Below are 22,711 nucleotides of genomic sequence, written 5' to 3'. Positions count from 1 at the left end.
ATTCCCTGATTCTCTTTGGTAAACTGCTAGCTGGGTGGATTTTATTGGCTTTTATGGAGCTACCAGAATCTTAATTGAAATAAAGCCAGTTTACAATAGAAGAACTTAGATTTTTGTTTTTATTTTCTTTCCCCCGGTAGAACCTTTATACCTCTTCAGAACTGAAGAAGCAGACTATAGCTGGGTTCTCTTATAGTTAAAGCCCCTACTTTAGCAGACATCTGCATGGAGGCAGCATCTACCATGTGGCTTTTAGCCTTTCTTCTGCCTTGGGATCTTGAACCTATGGATGAGACAGGGTAAGAGCCATTAGTACGGTAGTATTCTTGGCTTGCTGCCCTTGGAGTAGAACTTTGCCTCATAAGTAGGGCTTAGATGGAACAAAAGATCCCAGACAGTCTTCTTGTAATAGAGCCTGTTGCTGGATGTGATAAGAAATCTAGCTGTGTTTTTCTCCCAAGAAGATAGCAGTAACTTGAAGGGGAGAGCCCAATGTTCTTTGGTGTGCTCTTCTGGAATGAAACCATGGTGATTTAAATACCAGGTTCTGTTCTTAACTGATATATGGTAGATTTGTTGTGATCAAAGGTTTTGTTGTATATATAGTTGTATATTTAGGACTTGATAAACTTGGGGGAAGTCTGAATAAGAGTATTTGGTTAATTATCAAGCATTTCTGAGTGAATACATTACAGTTGCTGTAAGGAATTTCAAGTGCATGCATGGTACAGGTCTGTTGCAGTGACTTCTAGAAAAGATATCCTTAGGAACTAGTCTTAGTTATAGATAGATATAGTGACTTAGTTACAAAATACATGAAGAGAGCTTTAAGTAGTGTTGAGGATAGAATATGAACATTTAGTTGACATGGGAATATAATAGTAATTAAACATCTTTATTTTCAATTTCTAAACTGTTTGGTTGTAAAGTTGTTTAGAACTGTCATTACACTTGGAACCTTGTTCTTAATGTTGGGAACCAATAAGAATTCAGAATGATAACTTCATATACTGATAATTATGTGAGTATTGGGGGCTAGGACAATGAAATAATTTTATTCTTGAAGAAAGATTAAATAAAAAATTGCTTACTGACCAGTCAGCCGATAGAGGTGTCTCTGCCATCAAACCTGAAAACCCAGGTTCAATCTCCATGACCTACATGGTAGGTGAGACCTGAGTCTTAGCAAATTGTCCCCTGAACAAAAACAAATCATACTTTGTTTGTATACTTTAACACTCTATTCTAAAATAACTGTAAATTTAATTTTCTTGTTTAGTTTTTAAGACAGGGCTTTTCTGTGCAGCTAGTCTCAAGCTAAAGAGATCTGCTTGCCTCTGCCTCCAGAGCTCTGTGATTAAAGGCATGTGCTACCACTACCAGAGAACTTTAAATCTTTTAAAATAAAATTTCTTAGAGATATTTGCATTCTTGGCTATGGACTAAACTGTTAAATTATAAATGCACTGTCTTGGGCGGGAGAGATGGCTTAAGGTCCAGAGTTCAATCCCCAGCAACCACATGGTGAGTTATAACCATCTATAGTGTGATCTGATGTCCTCTTCTGGCATACATGTAGATAGAACACTCAAATACATAAAATAAATAAATTAATTAAAAAATTAAAACAAATTACTGTCTTTCAAACTTTGTAGCATGACCTTTCATTATGTGGAATAATTTTTATAAATTTTTATATGTGGGTGTGGATGCTGGAGGTCAATATTGACCTATCTTTCTTTCTGTGTACCTTATTTTTTAAAATTAAAAGGGTTTTAACTATTTTGGTAATAATTAATACTTTTTAATCTTAAACAATTATGTGTCTGGGTGTTTTACCTACATGTTTTGTCTGTATACCACATGCATGCCTGGTGCTCGAGAAGGGCAGAGAGGATCATCTTGGAATCAGAGAAGATTATGAACTGCCATGTGGCTGCTAGAAATCTATTTAACCTGAGTCCTCTCTTCAAGAGCAGCCAGTGCTCTTAAATGCTGTGTCTCCATTCCCTTCAGATTTCTTATTGTATGTGTGAATGCATGCATGTGGAAGTAAGAGGACAACCTACAGAAAATGGATCTTTCCTTCCACCATAGGGATCCAACTTGGGTCACCAGACTTGGTGGCAATTCAGCTAGAGTAGCTAGCTGGTCAGCAAACTCCAGGTATCCTCCTGTCTCTACCCTCCCAATGCTGAGATCACAAGCATGTGCTGTTTTACCTTGCTCTTCATGGGGGTACTGAGTATTGAACTTAGATCTTCATTCATGCTTGTATGGCAAGTATTTTACACATTGAGCTATCCAGTTTATAATTTTTAAAAGCCATATTTCTTATTAATATGCCTAGTTATGTTTTAGAAAAATAATATGAGGAAATCATTCCTCATTGGAAAAGTCCAATTTTGTGAAAGGTCTCTAAATCAAAAATTTTTGATAGGTTCCTGTAGTTTTGCCCCTTAGTAGTTTATTTGGTACTTTTGTCTGGGGTGATTTTTCTCATCACTTTTGCCCAGTAGTTGTGGTTTGTCTATTGATGCCGAGTTTTGAATATTGTACAGATGGAAGGGAGAGGTGTGTGTATGTGCGTGTGCCTGTGTTTATGAATGTATGGGCTAGAGAAATGTCTTGGCAGTTTATTGCCTTTGCAGAAGACCAGGGTTCAGTTCCCAGGACTCACATGACTGATCCCAACTGCCTATAACTCAAGTTCCAGGAAATCAAAAAGGCTTGGGTTTGGTTTCTGAACTAACTCTTGGTGGTAGCTAACTCCATTTCAAAAGCATGTCTCCCTCTTCTGGTATCTGAGTTCACTGCTTGCACATGATGAACAAACATACATGTAGCAAAACAGTCATACACATGAAATATTGGAAAAAAAAGTTTTCTATCAAAGACCTATAAGCAGTCACCATTTCCAGAACTTTTTCTTCTTTAACTGAAAATATCCCTTTAATGTTTACTGCAGCCTAGCCCTTAATTTTTAATTTTCAAAGATACATCTGTCCAAATTCTCCTGCTGTCTGTGAATGTTGCCTAGGGTAGAACATTTTATTTTAATTGGTATTAAGATTTTTATTTACATTTTCCTCATTAACCTACTGATAAGGTACACTTTCTTTTTTACTATAAGGAGATAGAATGTAGAGTTAGACACAAGTTAGATATGGCTTTGAATAGGTTTGAATAATCTGCAGAATTTTTTGTCTCTAGAATGAGGAAAATAATACCTTCTGTACTGCACAGACTGGGAGAAACAAATAAGCTGTATAAAGTTCTTGAACATCTGTTGTACTTTATTGCTACAGTGCTGAAGTACAAGAGCTCCAAATACGTTTTAATGCCATGCTGATCTTGAATGGCTTAAGCCAGGTTATGAGTAGAAATTTTGCAAAATACTTGTAGCAGTCTTTCAAAGAACCAGTAAGAACCTTGACTGGCTTAGGTGATATTTCAATTTTAGGGTACATGGGCTATTCTGGGGAATGTGAGAGTGGTGAAAATTAGACCAAAATATAAAGATCCAGTTTCTCAATCTAGTGGCACATTAGACTCAATCAGAGGAGGTTGGTTGGTTTCTTTTTAAAGTGCACTTGAATAGGCCCGATTGTACCTAATGAGGAATCTGGACGTCAGCACTATTAAAAATACCTCTTGGAAAAGACCAAAAGGAAACTCGGTGGTAGAATAATTGAAATTAAAGTTTTGGTTGTATTCTGTGCACTTTTATTAGGTTGCAAAGAATGCTTGCTGCTAAGTGATTGGCACCTGTTGCCTTGAGAGGGCACCAGGAGTGCTTGTAATGAAAACCTTATCAAAAGTGGAAAGGTACAATTACTTGATGAATTTGGTTCTATTGGAGTAGTAGGTTACACAGTTAACAAAAATTCCCTCCAAAATGTGTGATAGGGTTCAAGGTCTTTGGTTTGGGAATAAGGGTAGGATATAAATAATAACAGTGTAGATTTCTTATAATTATGGAATCTGAGATTCAAGATAGGTTTGCTTGTTTGTTTTCTTTTTTAGGTGTGTGTGTATCTCTGTTGTGTATCTGTGTGTGTTGGAGAAATTGTTGCTGTCTTTGTTAGATGAGTAATGTGTCTTAAAATTTCCAAGTGAGTTTGTGCTTTACATCCTGAGTATACATGTTGTTTGCAATATACTTAAGGCATTAGCCAGTAACCCATTCCATGATTTAAACAAGTGGCAGCTAACTTTTTGATACACTTGAAGTTCCAGAAGAAAATTGAAATTATTTGATACAACTACACTTGTATGGTTTTTGTGGTATAATGGCTACAATACCATTATTTAAGTTGAATATAGTAATGAAGCTTTAGTGTTTCACGTTTTACCTGTCATTTATATAGCCATGCTCTCTTGACTTAATTTACTGGTGATACTAAACTTGAATAGTTTTTTTAGTTCATGATTGTTATATCTACAATAAAATATTCTCTTTTCTCTTTTACTTGTAGGTTATGCAATGGTCTCTGCAAGATGTTTTATTCTTGAATTGGAAACTTTTAAGACTGACAAATGCTGGTACTTCATCTTCTATAAGTGGACTATAATTTCTTTTCTTAAGACAACTACATAAACAGACAAAATTGCAAAGATCTGCCCTGTGTCGAGTATGACAGCCACGACTCGTGGCTCTCCGGTTGGAGGGAATGACAACCAGGGCCAAGCTCCTGATGGACAGTCTCAGCCCCCCCTCCAACAGAATCAGGTAAGAAATCAAAGATACTAGTTAAAGCCACATTGCAATGTCTCCTAAACTCTGGAGTGCTGAGTAAGGAAATGTGATAGAAAGAATTGTCAAGTAACCATAAAATGAATGTTTTAAGAAAAGTAAATAAGGCTTTCAGTAGCAAAAAACTTGGGTTATGAAAGCAACATTGTTTTCTTTGTTTTAATTTTCAGATGTCTTACATTATCAGTCTTCAATAAAATGAATGAATTAAGCTTAGTGTCAGTTTTGGGAGAAACCATTGTATGATTTAGTGTAGCCTATGGGACACGTAAATTATAATTCCATTTTGTATGCCATATACACAAAATCATTAATTGTCAATCTAAAATAGTTTTAAAGAGTATGTACTGAAGTATCATTATTATTGGTGTTCATATTTCACCTTTGCACCATACTAGCTTTATGAGTAGGTAAATTGTAATCTCTAATCTTGTTTCTTTATTTATACAATATGGATAACAGTAATGGAACTTTATAGCATTGTTTGAGGATCAAGTAAAATAAGGAGGGGGAATGGGGGGTTAACACCCAGAGTGGGGCTTCTCCTAAGGGAAATGGGGGGGAAGACTTATGTGAGGAGAGGAAGGACTGACATTGGATTATAAAGTGAATAAGTAAATAAATTTAATAGTGATGATACATAGCATAGATACTGGTGTCAGTATTTGTGTGCCCTAAAGCTCTTAAGGTAATATGTATTCTCAATCAGTGTACATAAGGCTTCTAGTTGTGATTCCTGTTCCTCTTGGAAGATTTTAGTAGGAAGATTTTACTAGTTAAAAAAACAAAACAAACCCAAAACCTTGATCTTGTAAGCAAGTTTTCTATATAGATCAATCTTTTGTTTTTGTTTTTCTGAGACAGGAACTCTATATAGCCCTAGCTGTCCTGGAACTCACTATGTAGACCAAGTTGGCCTTGAACTTGCAGAGATCCTCTTGCCTCTGCCTCTTAAGTGCTGGGATTAAAGATGTATACCATCATGCTGATCGTAGATCCATCTTTTTAAAAAGTGTTATTTTTAATTTTTTTGGGGGGGTTGGTTTTGTTTTGTTTTTGTTAGCTTTGTGCACATCATCTAGAGTGTCAACTTTATTTAGATGCAGTTGTTTACAATAATCTTTGTGCTCTTGGGTACAGGGATGAAACTTGTGTGCTGTAGCTTGCAGCTGCTCCTCACCCCAGTTCCTGTTCTGGTACTGCTAATTTGTATTTTCTCTCCAAATCAGTCTTTCTATGGGGTTTTATCAATTTAATTAATGCCTCCTCCAAAAGCTTTTGGGACTTTGATAAACCCCCACAAGCATACAACATGCTTTCACTCTCATCTCCTTGTTCATTACTGTCTATGGATTTGGTTTTCTTTTCTTTTTTGTTTTGTTTTGTTTGAGACAGGATTTCACTGTGTAGCCTTGGCTGTTCTTGAACTAGCTCTGTAGAGCACCTGCCTCTGCTTCCTCAATGCTGGGATTTAAGGTTTGAGCCACTACCACACAGCTTGGATTTGATTTTTCTTGTTTTCATCTCCTGAAATTTATTTCAGCCTTTTCTAATATATATAGTTTTATACTTGGAAGAATTAAATTGAATAACACAAACAAAGAGTAAGATTTGTGATAATATAACTCCTATATTGGTAGTACATGTAAATTAATTGAAATTGTGCATACATGAATGGCTTGCTCCTAACAGGTATACATTTCTATGTCTTTTCTGCCAACCTGCATTGGATTTTAACCTCTTTTGCAATGTTTATGGCTTTGTGGGGCTTTCAGTGAAAAAAGAAATCCTACTTAACATTATACTCATGTTGAGACAAGTTCTCTCACTATGCAGCTTTGGCTGGCCTGGAACCCTCTATGTAAATCAGACTGGCCTCAATCTCAGTCTTTGTCTCCCAAATGCTGAGATTAAAAGAACATGTTAACTTTTATTTTAAAATCTACTTAATTTTTTAGAGGTCTTAGGTTTGTGATATTAATATTATATGTCTGTTAGGTATTATGTACAATGTGTTTGTTAAAACTGATATTTTTAAAACAAGAAAAACAAATTACGTTCTTGCCTATAGAATCACTGTTTACCTTAGAATCTCTTGTTGTTTCTTATTGTCATTCTGTATTCTTTAATGTTAGTGTTTTAAGTACTTCATAAGATCTGATACTGTTGGATCACAAAGGAGCAACCACAGCTTAGTTAGGGCTTAGGTTTTTTTTTTCTTTTCCTTTTCATAATTTTTAAATGTATGTGTGTATGTGTCTATGAGTATATGCACATAAGTGTAGGTACATACAGAGGTAGGAGGTGTAAGATCTCCTTGTAGCTGGTATAAAAGGTGCTTGTGAACTGCCTTGTCCAGGTTCCAGGAATTGAACTCTGTTCCTCTCTTAACTGCTGAGTAATCCCTCCAGCCCAGGGCTCAGTTTCTCATAAACTTTACATATATTTACTTAAAGGGAAATTAGAAATAACAACTCAAACAAGTTGATTCTCTGCACCTTGTGTGTTCTGGGTGTTTAATTTGAGGCACCAGGTTCAGCAGCAAGTGCCTTTCTTACTCACTAAGCCATCTTGCTATGGCTCATAAAGGGAATTTTTTTAAAGATTTATTTATTTATTATATATAAGTACACTGTAGATGTCTTCAGGCACACAAGAAGAGGGCATCAGATCTCATTACAGATGGTTGTAAGCCATTATGTAGTTGCTGGGATTTGAACTCAGGACCTCAGCAGTCAGTGCTCCAGCCCATAAAGAGAATTTCTTAATTAAAATTTTAACTTTAAAATCTGTACCTGTAGAAGAAATTTTAAATCATAAATCATAAAAACCAATACCAAGTAGGATGAATAGTTCTTAGATGTGGTATCTGAGAAGAATCTGGATCATAATTTGGTGACACATTCCAATAGCTTTAAAAGAAATTATCTATACTGTTGTAGTTATATTTCTAATATCCTAAAGAAAAAAATTTATCAGATTTATACTTGCCAATGAATCATGTTAATTTTAATTTATGTAATGCTTAAGAATTTGAATGTTTAGGTATTAGATAATAAAGGACAGATATAGTCCTAGTTTTATTGAAAATGCATGCATACATGGCCAGTTTTTATTTGGCTCATAAAAGATCTCAAGGGGTTAATTAAAATATCATTACTGGTGTTTTATTTGTTGGTGTGGTGTTATAGATGTTTATAGTTGTTTTTGTCAGTGTTTTCTATAAGAATGTGTTTTGTTGGTTTTAAAATACAAAAGGCTTCTAAAGTTACGTACTTCTGATAGCTTTTGTATGGGGTTTCTAGCACTTGAATTCTTTGCCTGGCAACTTAACTGTTTGGGTAACTGCAGTGTTCTCCATTTTAAGTGTAAAAGTTCAGGTTGCTAGTCTGTCTTGGAAGTTCAGCATAAGCTTTGAAAGGAGAACATATTAAATCATAAGCTTTCAATGATGTCTTTGTAGAATTTTATGTTACTAACATTTTTTAGAATAATGCTAATATGTTAGTTTTGTGTGTGTATGTTAATAGAAACTTAAATCTGTAATGTTATTTGTTAATCAAGACTTCATCGCCTGATTCATCCAATGAAAATTCCCCTGCAACTCCTCCTGATGAGCAAGGTCAAGGTGATGCTCCTCCACAGATTGAAGATGAGGAACCTGCATTTCCACACACTGACTTGGCAAAGTTAGATGATATGATCAACAGGTCAGTTGGTTTTGTTTCTACTATATATAATATATAAGAAAACCAAGTTTTTTTTTTTTTTAATAGCATGTGTGGTGGGTAACACAGAGACAGTAAAAAGGGAACCTGTATCTTTAATTTTCCCATTGTAGTCACTGCCAAGTTCTTTACAACTCATGGTTCTTGGTGGGTCTAATAAAAAGGAGCAAAAACTTTAGTGAGGTTTTGTTGTTTCTGTTGTTGTTTTAGATTAACAATATGGCCTTAAATGTTTGTTCCAAAGTAGAACTAGTTACTTAGCATGCCTTTTTAAGAGTTGATGAAGCTTCTTTACAATTGGCATGTTCTTGACTGACTTTAATAACTTTAGGGTGGCCCTGAAGCAAACCTAGGTAGGTTATAAGGAGTTTCTTAGTCTGACCTTCATGATAGTCTGTAGAGTAAAAAAAGGTTGTAAAGAAACAAGAAAAACATATAAAAAAAATCCCATACTCCTCACTAGGTGGTATGAGTTCAAGGCCACTCAAAAACTGGACACTGAAGTAATAGCTCAGCTATTAAGAGCTCTTGCTGCTTTTGCAGAGGATCTGGCTTCAATTGCTGGCACCTACATGGCATCTTACAGCTGTCATCTGTAATTCCAGACCCGGGAGTCTGGTGGCCTCTTCTGGTTCCTGAAGGCACAGAGACACAATACCTATATATAAAAATTAATTAAAAATGAGATTTTTAAAAGATTTATTTATTTTATTTATATGAGTACACTGTAGCTGTCAGACACACCAGAAGAGGGCATCATATCCCATTACAGATGGTTGTGAGCCACCATGTGGTTGCGGCAGTTTGAACTCAGGACCTCTGGAAGAGCAGTCAGTGCTCTTAACCACTGAGCCATCTCTCCAGCCCTTTTAAAAGAAAATGAAAATACATTTTTATAGGTACTTTGCTTTAACTTTTTTGGTGTATTTTTACTTAAAGTCAAAACTAATAAATACATGCACAGGGAAATAAAACATTTTTGTATTAAAATAAAATTGAGTTGGTCATAGGGCCCCAAATCATTAATCTCAGCACTTAGTGGGTAGAGGTAGGCAGATTTCTGAGTTCAAGGTCATCCTGCTTTACATAGTGAATTCTAGGACAGCCAGAACCACATAGTGAGATGTGGTCTGGAAAAAAACATGCAAACAAGTATCTGATTTTCTTAGTAATAGAACTGGGTTGTATAATATACAGTAAATACATTAAATTTCTCTAACCCCTCCTTCATAACCCCCAGCTTTATTTCCCCCCTTTACATATTCCAAGCAATTTTTCAAATAATCAGGAGTATATTTTTCATATTCTGTTTGTCATGTATGTATTGATTTTTCTACACATTCAAAATCTTAACTATAATTTTTTATAGTTTGTTTTAATTTGCTTGAAATGTTCCTCCAATTTACTCTTTTTCAAAGGAACATTTAACAGAACATATATGCTTTTAGTAGCAGCCTGTGTATATGGACTATTGAAAGTGTGTATTTATAATGATCCTTGATTGTTCTCAGATGACATAACAGTGTTGCATTGTTACATTTCAGTTTTTTTCTGGTGGTCAGTATAATATGCAGATTAGATACTAGGCTGCATTAGAACAATTCTTGATGGAAGAAGGCAATGGATGTTTATAAATAAATAATGGGTAGTTATTTGATTCTTATAGGTTATTAGAAAAAGTTGACAGATTATCAAGCATAAGTCAGTCTTGGCCTCCTAAAGTTTTTATTCTTTCTGAAGAAGTTCAGGGCTTCTTTTATCTGAATCCTGAAAGCTCTTTTCCTGTGGTTTTCATAGTAGGCCTCTGTGATGCCTAAATAATATTTTATTATAGTAGTTTATATTATTATTTTTTAAATCCTGCTTGTGGAGGCAACAAATGACAGTTGTAAACTTTTCAGCCAGCACCAATGTTTTCATATTTAATGCTATTTTAGTTATTTAATATTTTCATAGTGAGTAATTGTAATTAGTAACTGGCTGTAATACTTCATTTATTTAGTGCATAACCAATAAGCCTCTTTATTTTATAAATTCCTAGGCCTCGATGGGTTGTTCCAGTTTTGCCGAAAGGGGAATTAGAAGTGCTTTTAGAAGCTGCTATTGATCTTAGTAAGAAAGGTATGTCTTGGTGTCATGCTTTTCTAAATGTGCCCTGCTAGATATATTTTCACTTTATTCTTGAAAACTTCATTTTCCTGTTAAAACACAGTGTTTTAATTAACTAAGTATATAGTTAAGTTTACAAATAGAGGGTTGTCCTTTTTAAAAAAAATATGTGAGCTCAAGAGTGCTAGACATAAAATGAATATATATTCACATTTCTAAATATTGAGTCTGTTTAGATTTGCAATCGCTTAATGACTTAAAACATTTCTGTTATGGGAATTCCATAATATACATAAGAGGTTTTATAATTAAATATTCTGTAGGTGATGCATAGTACAAATAGCACTCAGGTTTAAGTAGCTGCAGAAGTGGGAAGGGATTTCTGATACCGAGATGAGTCATGTATAAACCTATAAATTACTTAAGCTTTCCTGAGGCAAAGGTGCATGACTCCTGTGATTCTTTGAATGAAGATGACTATTTTGTTGATTCTTTTTTTTCCAATTTATATATTCATTGTGGTTGTAGGGAGGTAGGTCCTTGGGAGTAAACTGTTTTTATAGACTGAGCCGTATGACTAGCCCAATAATGTGTTTTTTAAATAAAACTAGCTTTTAAAAAATTAAAAAATCCATTTTTTCTCTAAAAGAAAAAAAAAACACTTGCAAAGTGGTTCTGTGTTTAAAAGAAATATTAAAAAGAAACAATAAAAGGAATCTGGTACTCAGTTGTTTAGATGTAAAAGGTTAATGTTGAAATTATGCAATTTTATTATTAAATTAATCTGGTCTATTTCTGGTGCTGTAGAATTCTTTCAGTAGAGGACTATGGCTATGGTACTCAGTTCATTTTTTAAGGCACTGGAATTGTTTTGCTTTTTTGGACAGGGTTTCTCTAAAGAGCCCTGGCTGTCCCAGCACTCCAGGTCTGTCTCTGCCTCCTGAATGTTGGGATTAAAGGTGTATGCCAACACTGCCCTGGCTAAGCACTGGCAATTAAAAAGGAGCAGTATTTTACTTTACAAAATAGTATTTTGTATTATCTTTTTATTACTGTAAAAATAAACAATCAGCTTATAAAATAATCAGATTATAAACAGAAAAGATTTATTTTGGCTCATAGTTTTCAAGATTTCATAATATGGTCAATTGGGCCAAGGCAAAGTGTGAGTAGAGCAAAGAGGCTCACCTTTTAGTGTCCAGGAAGCAAAAGAAAAAGATTTGGAATCTTTTGGGAGTAAAATCAGTTTTGAGAAGAAACCACTACCTTTTTTAGATTTTTTTTTTTACTAGATTCTGCCTCTTACAGGATTCACCAAGCCCCCATATCACCACAGAGTGGTGACCAAATCTTTAGAGGACACTTAACCACAGAGCTGTGTTGTGTTATAACTGACAATAAACTATTTATATTAGCTATTGTCAAAATTAATGTCTTTATATAGTACCTAGCTTTGGTTCATGACATTTCCTGGCAAGGGGAATTTTATCTCATTAGTTATTCCTTTTTTTGTCTAAAGAATCTTTATTATGCCTTATCAATCTTGAAAAGTTATAAAATAAGTTATTCAGATGTTTATTTTTATAATTTCAATGAACATTGCTAGTTATAGTCCAAACATAAACTGTATAATAAAAACACGGTATTTAGTAGGCTTGTCTACCTTGCTCATATTTATTTTTAGCACGTTTGTTTTAATAAGGCTCAATTAAATACCACTCATATTGTACAATTAAAATCAAATAAATTGAGATGTTAAAAACATTCTTTGTATTTGATGACATGTGATTCTGTTGTCTTTTTTAAATCAGATGAGATGAAGCAAGGATAGAAAAGTGTAGGGTTGGCAAGATGGCCTGATGATATGAATTCAATCCCTGGAATCCACTTAAAGGAAAAAGGAACAAATTGACTTCACAGTTGTCCTCTGGTTTCCATATGTACTCCATAGCTCTCATCTTCCCAGATCATACATGCATGGAAGAATACTCATGAATAATGCATTTTTATAAAGAAGATAAAATAGTTTTTTTGGCTTGGAAGAAGAAAGATGTGTATAGATAGTAAAGTAAAAGAAGATAAGGCGATTCATTGTACTTGGTCATTAGGAGAATAGTAAAAATATGAATGGATGCTAAGTACATAGTTTGCAAACTAATTAAAAAGTAATTATGAAATGTAAAATTTAAGGCATGTTTTCAGAACAAAATGGTATAAAATACTTAGTCTCTTTGTTACATGATACCATTTTGGGTTTAAGATACAGTGTCATAATTTGTATCATTTTCAGTTAATTATTTTATTTTTACTTCATTAATGATTAAACCTCTAAGATCTTGTACATGTCAAGACTAGCTGCCTTCACAGTGAGCTATATCCCCAGTACTGAGTTATTGTTAATATTTTCACATTACATGTACTATTGCATAATTATTTTAAAATTTTATTTGGGACGGGAAGGCTGATGAAACAGCCAAGCAGTTAATTTTTGGATCCTTGCTGCTCTTGAAGAAGAAACCAAGATTTGGTTCCTAGTACCTATGACTGGTGGCCCACAACCACGTGTGATACCAGCTCCTGGCAATCAAGATACCATTTTTGAGCACCTGCACTCAACATGGTATAAACTCAGGCCATTGCATACACACATACTTAAATTTTCTTTAGTAATTCTTCGTTGAGTTTCTTTTCTGACATACAGAAACTTTGAAATAATAGTAGTGTAATTTCACTGTGAGCATTTTCACCAGATGTGCTCTGCAACTGCTAGCCTGTTATCTGGGTTTTTGCTAATTATTTTCTTTCCTTTTTCTTAGGCCTTGATGTTAAAAGTGAAGCATGTCAGCGATTTTTCCGAGATGGGCTAACAATCTCATTCACAAAAATCCTTACAGATGAAGCAGTGAGTGGCTGGAAGTTTGAAATTCATGTGAGTTTTTCATTTGACTTTTCCCCCCATTTTTTTATTAGATACTATCTGTACTTACATTTGAAATGTTATTCTCTTCCCTCACCCCATCCCATCCCCCATCACCCTCCACTTGTCTTCACAAAGGTGCTCTCCCTCCTAATCACTCTCTCTCCACCCCCATTGCCTTGGCATTCCCCTACCTACATTGGGAAAACGTACTCTCCCTGGACTAAAAGTCTCTTCTCATATTGATGGCAGACACTGCTATTCTCCACTACATGTGCACCTGGAGCCATGGGCCTCTCAATGTGTGCTCAATAGTTGGTGTTTTAGTCCATAGGAGTTTCCATTTGAGTTTTAAAAAGCAGATATAGTGATCCGTTGGATGGGAAGAACAAGTCTGTGTGTGTTTGTGTAGTTTGTGTATGATATATTCAACCTATTAGAAGATAAAAATACAACTTTTAAAGTAATTTCATATTAGTTCATTTCTTTGGAGGCAGCATGGGCATATTTAAAATTAGCATGAGATTGTAGAGTTAAAAGTACTTTAATCTTTCTGGTTCTCCTAGTGCCTTGTGAGGTTAGGAAGGTCGCCACATTTTATTGAAAATCTGATGTTATCAATTATAAAATGAGCCAGTATTTTATGTATTAAAGGCAAAATGCCCAAGAAGGGGAAAATATAACACAGTTCTGGGGGCAACCAGAATAGAAGTAATGATACATAAACTCACATGTATATTTTAATTTGGGCACCTAAAGTTCCTAAGTATTTGGATTATGAGCTAATGTTTAAACAGTTATATATAGCCTTGATTCAATTTACAGTTTTGATTCCTTTTTAAGTAAAGACTACTAAAGTGGTCTCAGGTCCCTAATATCTCCAAATACTGAGCAGAGACAAAAACAAATACTTCAGTATTCATTATTTGTAGGATGAAATCAGATTTCACTCCAACAGTGAAAGAAGTTGTTTTGGGACTAATAAGATGCTTTAAAGGCTACAAACCTGTTTCTATGTATGGAAATAGTCATGAAGCAGATGATGTTTTGTGGTCTGAACCATTTTTTCAATTAGACCATGGGGTAAAAGTCCCACCATCTGTTTTAACATAATTTCTTAGATTTAGAAATGCAGAGCTTGGCAGTGTGTACTCTTCCATCTGTGATAATTGATACATTATTTCAATTTTAGAAAAATGGGAATTTTTATCTTGTCTGAAGATATCAGAGCAGGATTTGGCTACTCATAGTACCTACTTCATTTTTAAGCAAGTAACATTGAAAGCAAATTAATTTCGTCATAATACTAGTGGATAAAGTAATTATCTACCAGTATAAAATGAGGAGCTCATTTAATATTAAGGGTAATTAGGGTTACATCTGTTTGAAATTGCAATGTTTTCACATTCTAAATCACCTTTCTCCTATATATGACAGAGATGTATTATTAACAATACTCATCGCCTGGTGGAGCTATGTGTGGCTAAGTTAGCCCAAGACTGGTTTCCACTTCTAGAACTTCTTGCCATGGCCTTAAATCCTCATTGCAAATTCCATATCTACAATGGTACACGTCCCTGCGAGTCAGTGTCCTCAAGTGTTCAGTTACCTGAAGATGAACTATTTGCTCGTTCGCCAGACCCTCGATCACCAAAAGTATGTTATTTTGTTATTTTCAAATTTAATTAAGATTGTTTTGCTCTACCACAGAACTTTAATCTCGGTTTTCTGGTAACATGGCAAAAGACTGGTTTAATTATACTCTGAAAGAGGTTCTGCATTATTGTTTAGTTTATACCAAAGCTATATTTTATTTATTTTAATCCTTTTTTTATTGAAGAACTTTATTTAAAAAAACAAAGATAAATGTACAAATTTTAAGCATTTTTGCATAAAAGTATGCGAATACATTTTTTTGTCATTGCTTGGCTTTTTTTTTTTAAGGTTTGATAGTATGCATTAAGTTCTTACTAGTTACAATGAGCATAAAGTACATGTAAAACCGGATGTAACCTGGAATTAGTCAAAGTTTTTTTGGTGTGTAAGGAGTAAACATAGTGTTTTTTTTTTTTTTTTCTTTTCTTTTCTTTTTCATGAACTTCACACAGTCTGTGAGTTGTTTCTGGGGTGTTCAGAGCTTTTTGGGGTTAGTATCCAATTATCAGTGACTGCATATTATGTCTGTTGTTTTGTGACTGGGTTACCTCACTCAGGATGATATTCTCTAGATGCATCCATTTTTTTAAGAATTTCATAAGGTCATTGTTTCTGATAGCTGAATAGTACTCCATTGTGTAAATGTGACTGGGTTACCTCACTCAGGATGATATTCTCTAGATGCATCCATTTTTTTAAGAATTTCATAAGGTCATTGTTTCTGATAGCTGAATAGTACTCCATTGTGTAAATGTACCACGATTTTTGTATCCATTCATCTGCTGAAGGACATCTGGGTTCTTTCCAGCTTCTGGCTATTATAAATAGAGCTGCTATGAACATTGTGGTGCATGTGTCTTTGTTGTATGTTGGAGCGCCTCTGGGGTAAATGCCCAGAAGTGGAATAACTGGGTCTTCAGGTAGTACTATGTCCAATTTTCTGAGGAATCGCCAGACTGATTTCCAGAGTGGTTGTACCAGTTTACAACCCCACCAACAGTGGAGAAGTGTTCTTCTTTTTCCACATCCTCGCCAGCATCTGCTGTTGTCTGAATTCTTGATCTTGGCCAGTCTGACTGGTGTGAGGTGAAATCTCAGGGTTGTTTTGATTTGCATTTCCCTGATGGCTAAGGATGTCAAGCACTTCCTTAGATGCTTCTCAGCCATTCAATATTCGTCAATTGAGAACTTTTTGTTTAGCTCTGTACCCCATTTTTAATAGGGTTGTTTGATTCTCTGGTGTCTAGCTTCTTGAGTTCTTTGTATACCTCGGATATTAGGCCTCTATCTGCTGTGGGGTTGGTAAAGATCTTCTCCCACTCTGTTGGCTTCTGTTTTGTTTTCTTGACAGTGTCCTTAGCCTTACAGAAACTTTCCAATCTCATTAAGTCTCATTTGTTAATCTTTGACCTTAGAGTATGAGCCATTGGTGTTTTGTTCAGGAAATTTTCTCCTGTGCCTATGTGTTCTAGGGTTTTCCCTACTTTCTCATCTAATAGTTTCAGTGTATCTGGTTAATGTGGAGATCTTTGATCCACTTACACTTGAGCTTTGTACAAGGAGATAAGAAAGGGTCTATTTTCATTCTTTTGTATGCTGAGTGCCACTTGGACCAGCACCATTTGTTGAATAGGCTGTCCTTTTTCCATTGAATGTTTACTGCTCCTTTGTCAAAAATCAGGTGACCATATACATGAGGGCTCATTTCTTGATCTTCTATTCTATTCCATTGATCCACATGCCTATTTCTGTACCAGTACCATGCAGTTTTCAGCACAATTGCCTTATAATATAGCTTGAGTCAGGGATAGTGATTCCTGCAGATGTTATATTTTATTATTTGTACTACTATTTGGTTTTTCTCTGTAGTAATAATTGACATCTGATAACCAAGTGTGTTTTGAGACTTTTATAGTCATAGAATTTTAGATCAGTGCTTATGGCTTCTTAAAAATCTTCTCCATGTTAATTAACTATACTTAATTCCTGTTTGTTATCTTTTACTCTACCTAGAAATAGTCATAATTGGGTTAATATATAATGTTTTCATAATAATAATAATAATAGAGAAAGATTATGACTGATTAAAAACCTCAGTTATGAGTCAATAAGGCTATCATGATTTTATATATTCTAAGTGTTTTTAAACTTCAAAATAGATAAGTGGTATGCATGCTTAATAATACATAACAAAAGTAAAATAGTAGAAATTATAAGATTATAAAAAGTGCTAACAATACATAATTTCTAAATTTAGACTTTAGGGACACTTTTTCAAGATTTATTTATTTTCTATTCCTGCATGTATGTTTGTGCACCATGTGTATGCCTGGTGCTCTTCGGAGGCCAGAAGAAGACATTGGATCCCCTGTAATTGGAGATACAGAGTGTTGTGAGTCACTATGTGGGTACTGGGAATTGAACCCCATTTCTCTGTAAGAGCAAAGCTGAGCCACCAATTATGTTAAACTTAGAACTGTTATTTTTCCAGTTCATATTCTTGCCACTAGATGGCTTGGTTTTGCTTGAGTAGCATCCAGTTACCCTCAAAGTAATGATCTTCAAAGCCAGCCATGGTGGCATACATCTTTAATCCCAGAGGCAGAAAGAAGGCTTGGTTGGATCTCTTGAATTCAAGGCTAGCCTGGTCTACAAAGCAAATTCCAAGACAGCTGGGACTATGCAGAAAGACCCTATGGGGGTGAGAGTGGAGAAGTCTGTCTATACCTACATTTCTTTTATTTCATTTCTTTTCTCAGTCAATAATCTTCTGCTTCAGGGGCTCACAGAAAATAACTCGATTTAACATGAATAATGCAAAGATTTGGAGTGACGTCTGGCTGAAGATATTTTACTTATTTGAAATCTGATTCTTACACAAAAACTGTCAAAGACAAACATTCAAATCTTTGAGTTTAGTATATACTTTTGTTAGATTATGGTTATAATCTTTATTTCTGGGGAGTTGTCTAGTAGCCACTGAAATCTGAGGAATTTTGTAATTTTTTTTCATTGTTGAATCTTTGTAAACTTGAAAAAATTTATCAAGAATGTCATTGGTCAGAATTTTCAACTCTGTCCCTCTTTGGATGCAGACACTATGATATAAAACATAAACTTTCCAAAGATTGAGCATTTTTAGGCTCAATATGTAGACCAGACTCAAGAGATCTGGCTGCCTCTGCCTCCTGAGGGCTGGGATTAGTGGTGTGTGCTACTCGGTATACCAAGCATATATGAGATTCTTAAAAAAAAAATGAGTATTAAAAATATAGGTAAAATTACATTTAAAAGTGCATGCACATTCTAGGCTATGAAATCATTTCAAAAAATTTTCTATGTAGGATTGGTTTGATGTTGCCAGTTCCAAGGTATATGATTCCTCTTGATGTCCACAGGTATGTGGTACACATACATGCAGACAAAACACTCAGAAACATAAATTCTTTTAAAAAGAGAAATATATAACTATTAAATATATCAGCTCAGTAGTCTTAAAGCATGCTTAGCACCTTACTGAAGAAAAATTTAAAAATATATAACAAATCCATATCTTGTTTAAAAAAAAAATCCCAAAAGAGATCTGGTAAGCTTTGGGCCTGGGGCAAGAGAGATGGCTCAGTGTTTAAAGAGCACTTGTTGCTCTTTTAAAGGAACCAACTTTCCTTTAAAGCTGACAGCACCCATATAATAGCTCACTATCATCTTTAATTTCAGCTTTAGCGGATCCAAAGGTCTCTTCTGGTCTCTGGACATGGACACCAGGCATGCACAAGGTGCAAATGCATGCAGATAAACACCCAGACACATAAAAAAATGAAAGTTTAATGACTTAAAATGGTCTTTTAATTGCAAAGGAAAATGTAGGAAAATAGAAAAATATACTGAAATTTGTAGTTTAGATTTCTTAGAATTTTATATTGCTACAATTTATTTTTTGTATTTGGTCTTAAAAAATATTAACAGCTGGGCATGGTGAGGTTTCAGGCAGGTGGTGGGATCTCTCTGAGGTTTGAGGCTAGCCTGATGTGCAGAGCAAGTTCCAGGACAGCCAAGGCTACACAGAGAAACCCTGCCTCAAAAAACAAAACAAAATAAATATTAATATTAAAATCTTTTATTCAGTGTCACTCTTTTAAAAATTGCTATAGGTATTGTTTTTGCTTAGGGCATAATAAAGAAATCGTCTTTCCTTCCCTTTCCTGTTTTTTAAAAATGGCCTTTTAGATGGTGGGAAGGTATAAAAAAGGTTGTCTTAATACTTAGCTTTCAGATATATTTCTCTTTTGTAACCTTTTAGTTCATTTTAAGTTGTTTTTAATTGCAAACGTGGTTGAAAAATAATCAAGCGGGAACTTAATGTATTGATATAAGTTAGCAAAAGCATTCAGATGTTCTAGTTCTACCATATATTCCACCTTATTAAGTTTTCTTTTTAATTTTTTTCTCTTTTGTTTGCCCTGCAATGCAAATAGTTTATCAAACTTGTGCCTTTGCTCATGGTAGACAACGTTCAATTTCTGCAACAAACGTAGTTTAGTTTTCAGTTGACAGTTCACTTTTAGGCTTTAAGATTATGTGGGAAAGTTAAATACTTATAGCTACAATAAGAAATTCTCAGAATTTTTACACTAGATTTTCTTTGATCTATTATTTAAGGTGTTTTTAACTTTTTATGTTGTTTATAATACAAGTGCTTTTAGGTATTTAGGAAAGCCATGCACTCTTAAAAGTGGGATAGCTGACAGAAACAGCTTACCAGGCAATACTGATATGAGCAGTGTGTTTCTGTAATTTAATTCATGATTACTATTTATGCTGCTGTATCACAGGTCGATTACTGTGAATGTTTTGAAGCCTTTTCAAGAATGATTTAACATTAATTGGCTTTAACATATCAGTCAAAATAGTACTTTGTTCATCCTAAATGCCAAGAAAGTAAACTTCTTGTTAATTGTATTACAGGGTTGGCTAGTGGATCTCCTCAACAAATTTGGCACTTTAAATGGATTCCAGATACTGCATGATCGCTTTATTAATGGATCAGCATTAAACGTTCAGATAATTGCAGCCCTTATTAAGTAAGTAACATTTTAAAGTGAAATGTTAAATATGTTGTTAGTTTTTGTTTTTATTTTGACTCAATTCAGAAATGGAGTAATTGGGGTAGAGAGATGGCTCGGTGGTTAAGTGGCTGTTCTTTCTGATGACCTGAGTTTTATTCCCTATACCTGTGTCAGGTAGCTTACAACTGTCTTTAACACCAACTCTAGGAGAATCTGGCATCTCTGGCTTCTAAGGGCATCTGCAAATACCTAATCCAAATTTGAAAACATATACACACAGAAAGTGTTTTTTAAAATAATACATGTGCTATGAGAAATTACTAAGTTGATGTGAAGAAATCAAGTATTTACAGGAGTTTCCTATCTTATTTCAGACCATTTGGACAGTGCTATGAGTTTCTTACTCTTCACACGGTGAAAAAATACTTTCTTCCAATAATAGAAATGGTTCCACAGTTTTTAGAAAACCTAACTGATGAAGAACTGAAGAAAGAAGCAAAGAATGAAGCCAAAAATGATGCTCTTTCAATGATTATTAAATCATTAAAGAATTTAGCTTCACGAGTTCCTGGACAAGAAGAAACTGTAAAGAACTTAGAAATATTTAGGTTAAAAATGATACTTAGGTAAGTTATTTATCTTGAAAATAATTATTTACATGAATTTTTAGAATGAACTTACAACTGAATTTCTCTTACAGATTATTGCAAATTTCTTCTTTCAACGGAAAGATGAATGCACTGAATGAGGTTAATAAGGTGATTTCCAGTGTGTCATACTATACCCATCGACATGGCAGTCCTGAGGAAGAGGAGTGGCTCACTGCAGAGAGGATGGCTGTGAGTAAATGAACATATAAGCCTTGAATGGCTGTCAGTAAAATTAGTAATTTTAACATTCTAAAATAAAGTTGAAAGTTGGATGTTTTAATTAATTTACAACTTGAAACTTTTAACCTTGAACTTTTTAAAGTAGCAGCATACTTTTGTGGTTGGCCGCATATATCTTTGTTAATTTATTGCTGAATGTAATTATTAGATTATTACAAGTTTTGCTATAGAAATTTTAGAAGTAAGCTCAGGAATGAATGGGATAGTATTTGAAACATAATTGAAGAAGGGTCTTGTACATATGACCAATTCTAGTTAATGTCTTTTAAACACAAAATACACAGGAGAGTATGGTAGGGCACAACCAGAATCTCAGCACTACGGAAGTGGAAGCAGGAATATTTGCTACGTGCTTAAGGCCAGCCAGACTTACATATTGAGACCCTCTCTCTCTCTCTCTCAATATATATATATATATATATGAATGGGAGGTACACAAATTACTTTTTATCTTGATTTTTAGATTTTGTTTTTAAAGTGCATAATTTTGTATCATTTTAGCATTAAATACTTAGAAAACTTTTTGTTTCCCTTTATATTTTATGTATGGCTGCTGTAATAAATTAATAATTATAAAACTCATGTTATTTGAGTACATATGTGGCAATTATGAGACGTGTAGCAAACCAATATCTTTAGAGAGTCTCTTCTGTTAATATTTTGAGAAATGACTAGAATGTGATTTAAAAAGAAAATATGAAGAAATTTGAAGTATAGCTAGCTCATTAAGGCCTTTGGTTTAGTTGTCAACAAAGAAAAGTTTACAAGATATTTAAACCAGTCCCTGGGTTAGGAGGTCAGGTGGTAGATGTCTAGTTTTCTATATGTCATGTGCTTGTCTACATTGAGACTGTTGTTTGTCCTTGAGCTGTGTGACCCCATCCTAAAGTATATAGAAAATATCATTAAATGTATAAAAAATTGTGATAGTGTGATATTGCTTATATATTTGTTATATTTTAGAAAAAAATGATTTATTTAATAAGTTGGGAATTTTTAAACCTATATTAGCAAAAAAAGAATCATATTTATAACATTTTTGGGCTGTCCTACCTTTATTCTAAGAAAGTTGAGTATTGGATTATCTTTTTAAAAAAATTCATGAGTCCTACTTTATTGCTCTTGAAGTTAGGTAAATGGCAGTCACGCTGGCTTAGTCTAGCACAGTATTACAGAAACAATGGAAGTATGAAGACTTGATTCAGATTCCTGTGCCAATATCTGCACACCGTTTACTGTGCCAAGAAAATGTATCTCTTACTTAGATTTCAAAGATGCAAACAACAATAGCATCCAGTACATGTCAGTCAGTTAATAAACATAGTCTTTTAATCTAATACCAAAATCATTCTGGGGCAGAATTAGTTTAAGGAACCAAATACCGAAGATATTTGTGTGTGCCCATTCTACTTAAACCTTAAGTGATGCATTTAAATAATATTATGAGTTAAATGCTGGAGTGTATAATACCTTTTTGATGATTTCAGTTTTTATAATTTATGGAGATATTCACCAATAAATTACTTCGTCAGGCATGGTAGTTTCCAGCTTCAATCCCAGCGCTTTGGATAGATGTGGAGTCATGAACA

The 22,711-nt window shown here is 34.3% G+C and overlaps 1 protein-coding gene across 3 annotated transcripts in view; it reads left to right on the top strand.

The window, feature by feature from the left end:
- The window catches only part of USP9X (ubiquitin specific peptidase 9 X-linked), a 103,000-nt gene that overhangs the window by 15,744 nt on the left and 64,545 nt on the right, over positions 1-22,711 (top strand). For all 3 annotated transcript variants that reach the window (XM_080910606.1, XM_080910607.1, XM_080910605.1), the window contains exons 2-9: positions 4,479-4,732; positions 8,321-8,466; positions 10,526-10,605; positions 13,410-13,522; positions 14,948-15,166; positions 20,132-20,247; positions 20,607-20,858; positions 20,933-21,071. In XM_080910606.1, the coding sequence (XP_080766732.1) occupies positions 4,637-4,732; positions 8,321-8,466; positions 10,526-10,605; positions 13,410-13,522; positions 14,948-15,166; positions 20,132-20,247; positions 20,607-20,858; positions 20,933-21,071 (1,161 nt within the window). In that variant the 5' untranslated portion in view covers positions 4,479-4,636. The remainder of the gene's footprint in view (positions 1-4,478; positions 4,733-8,320; positions 8,467-10,525; positions 10,606-13,409; positions 13,523-14,947; positions 15,167-20,131; positions 20,248-20,606; positions 20,859-20,932; positions 21,072-22,711) is intronic.

Source organism: Micromys minutus, assembly GCF_963924665.1.
Source record: "Micromys minutus genome assembly, chromosome: X".
Classification (NCBI taxonomy): domain Eukaryota; kingdom Metazoa; phylum Chordata; class Mammalia; order Rodentia; family Muridae; genus Micromys; species Micromys minutus.
This window is presented reverse-complemented; position numbering and strand designations above follow the sequence as displayed.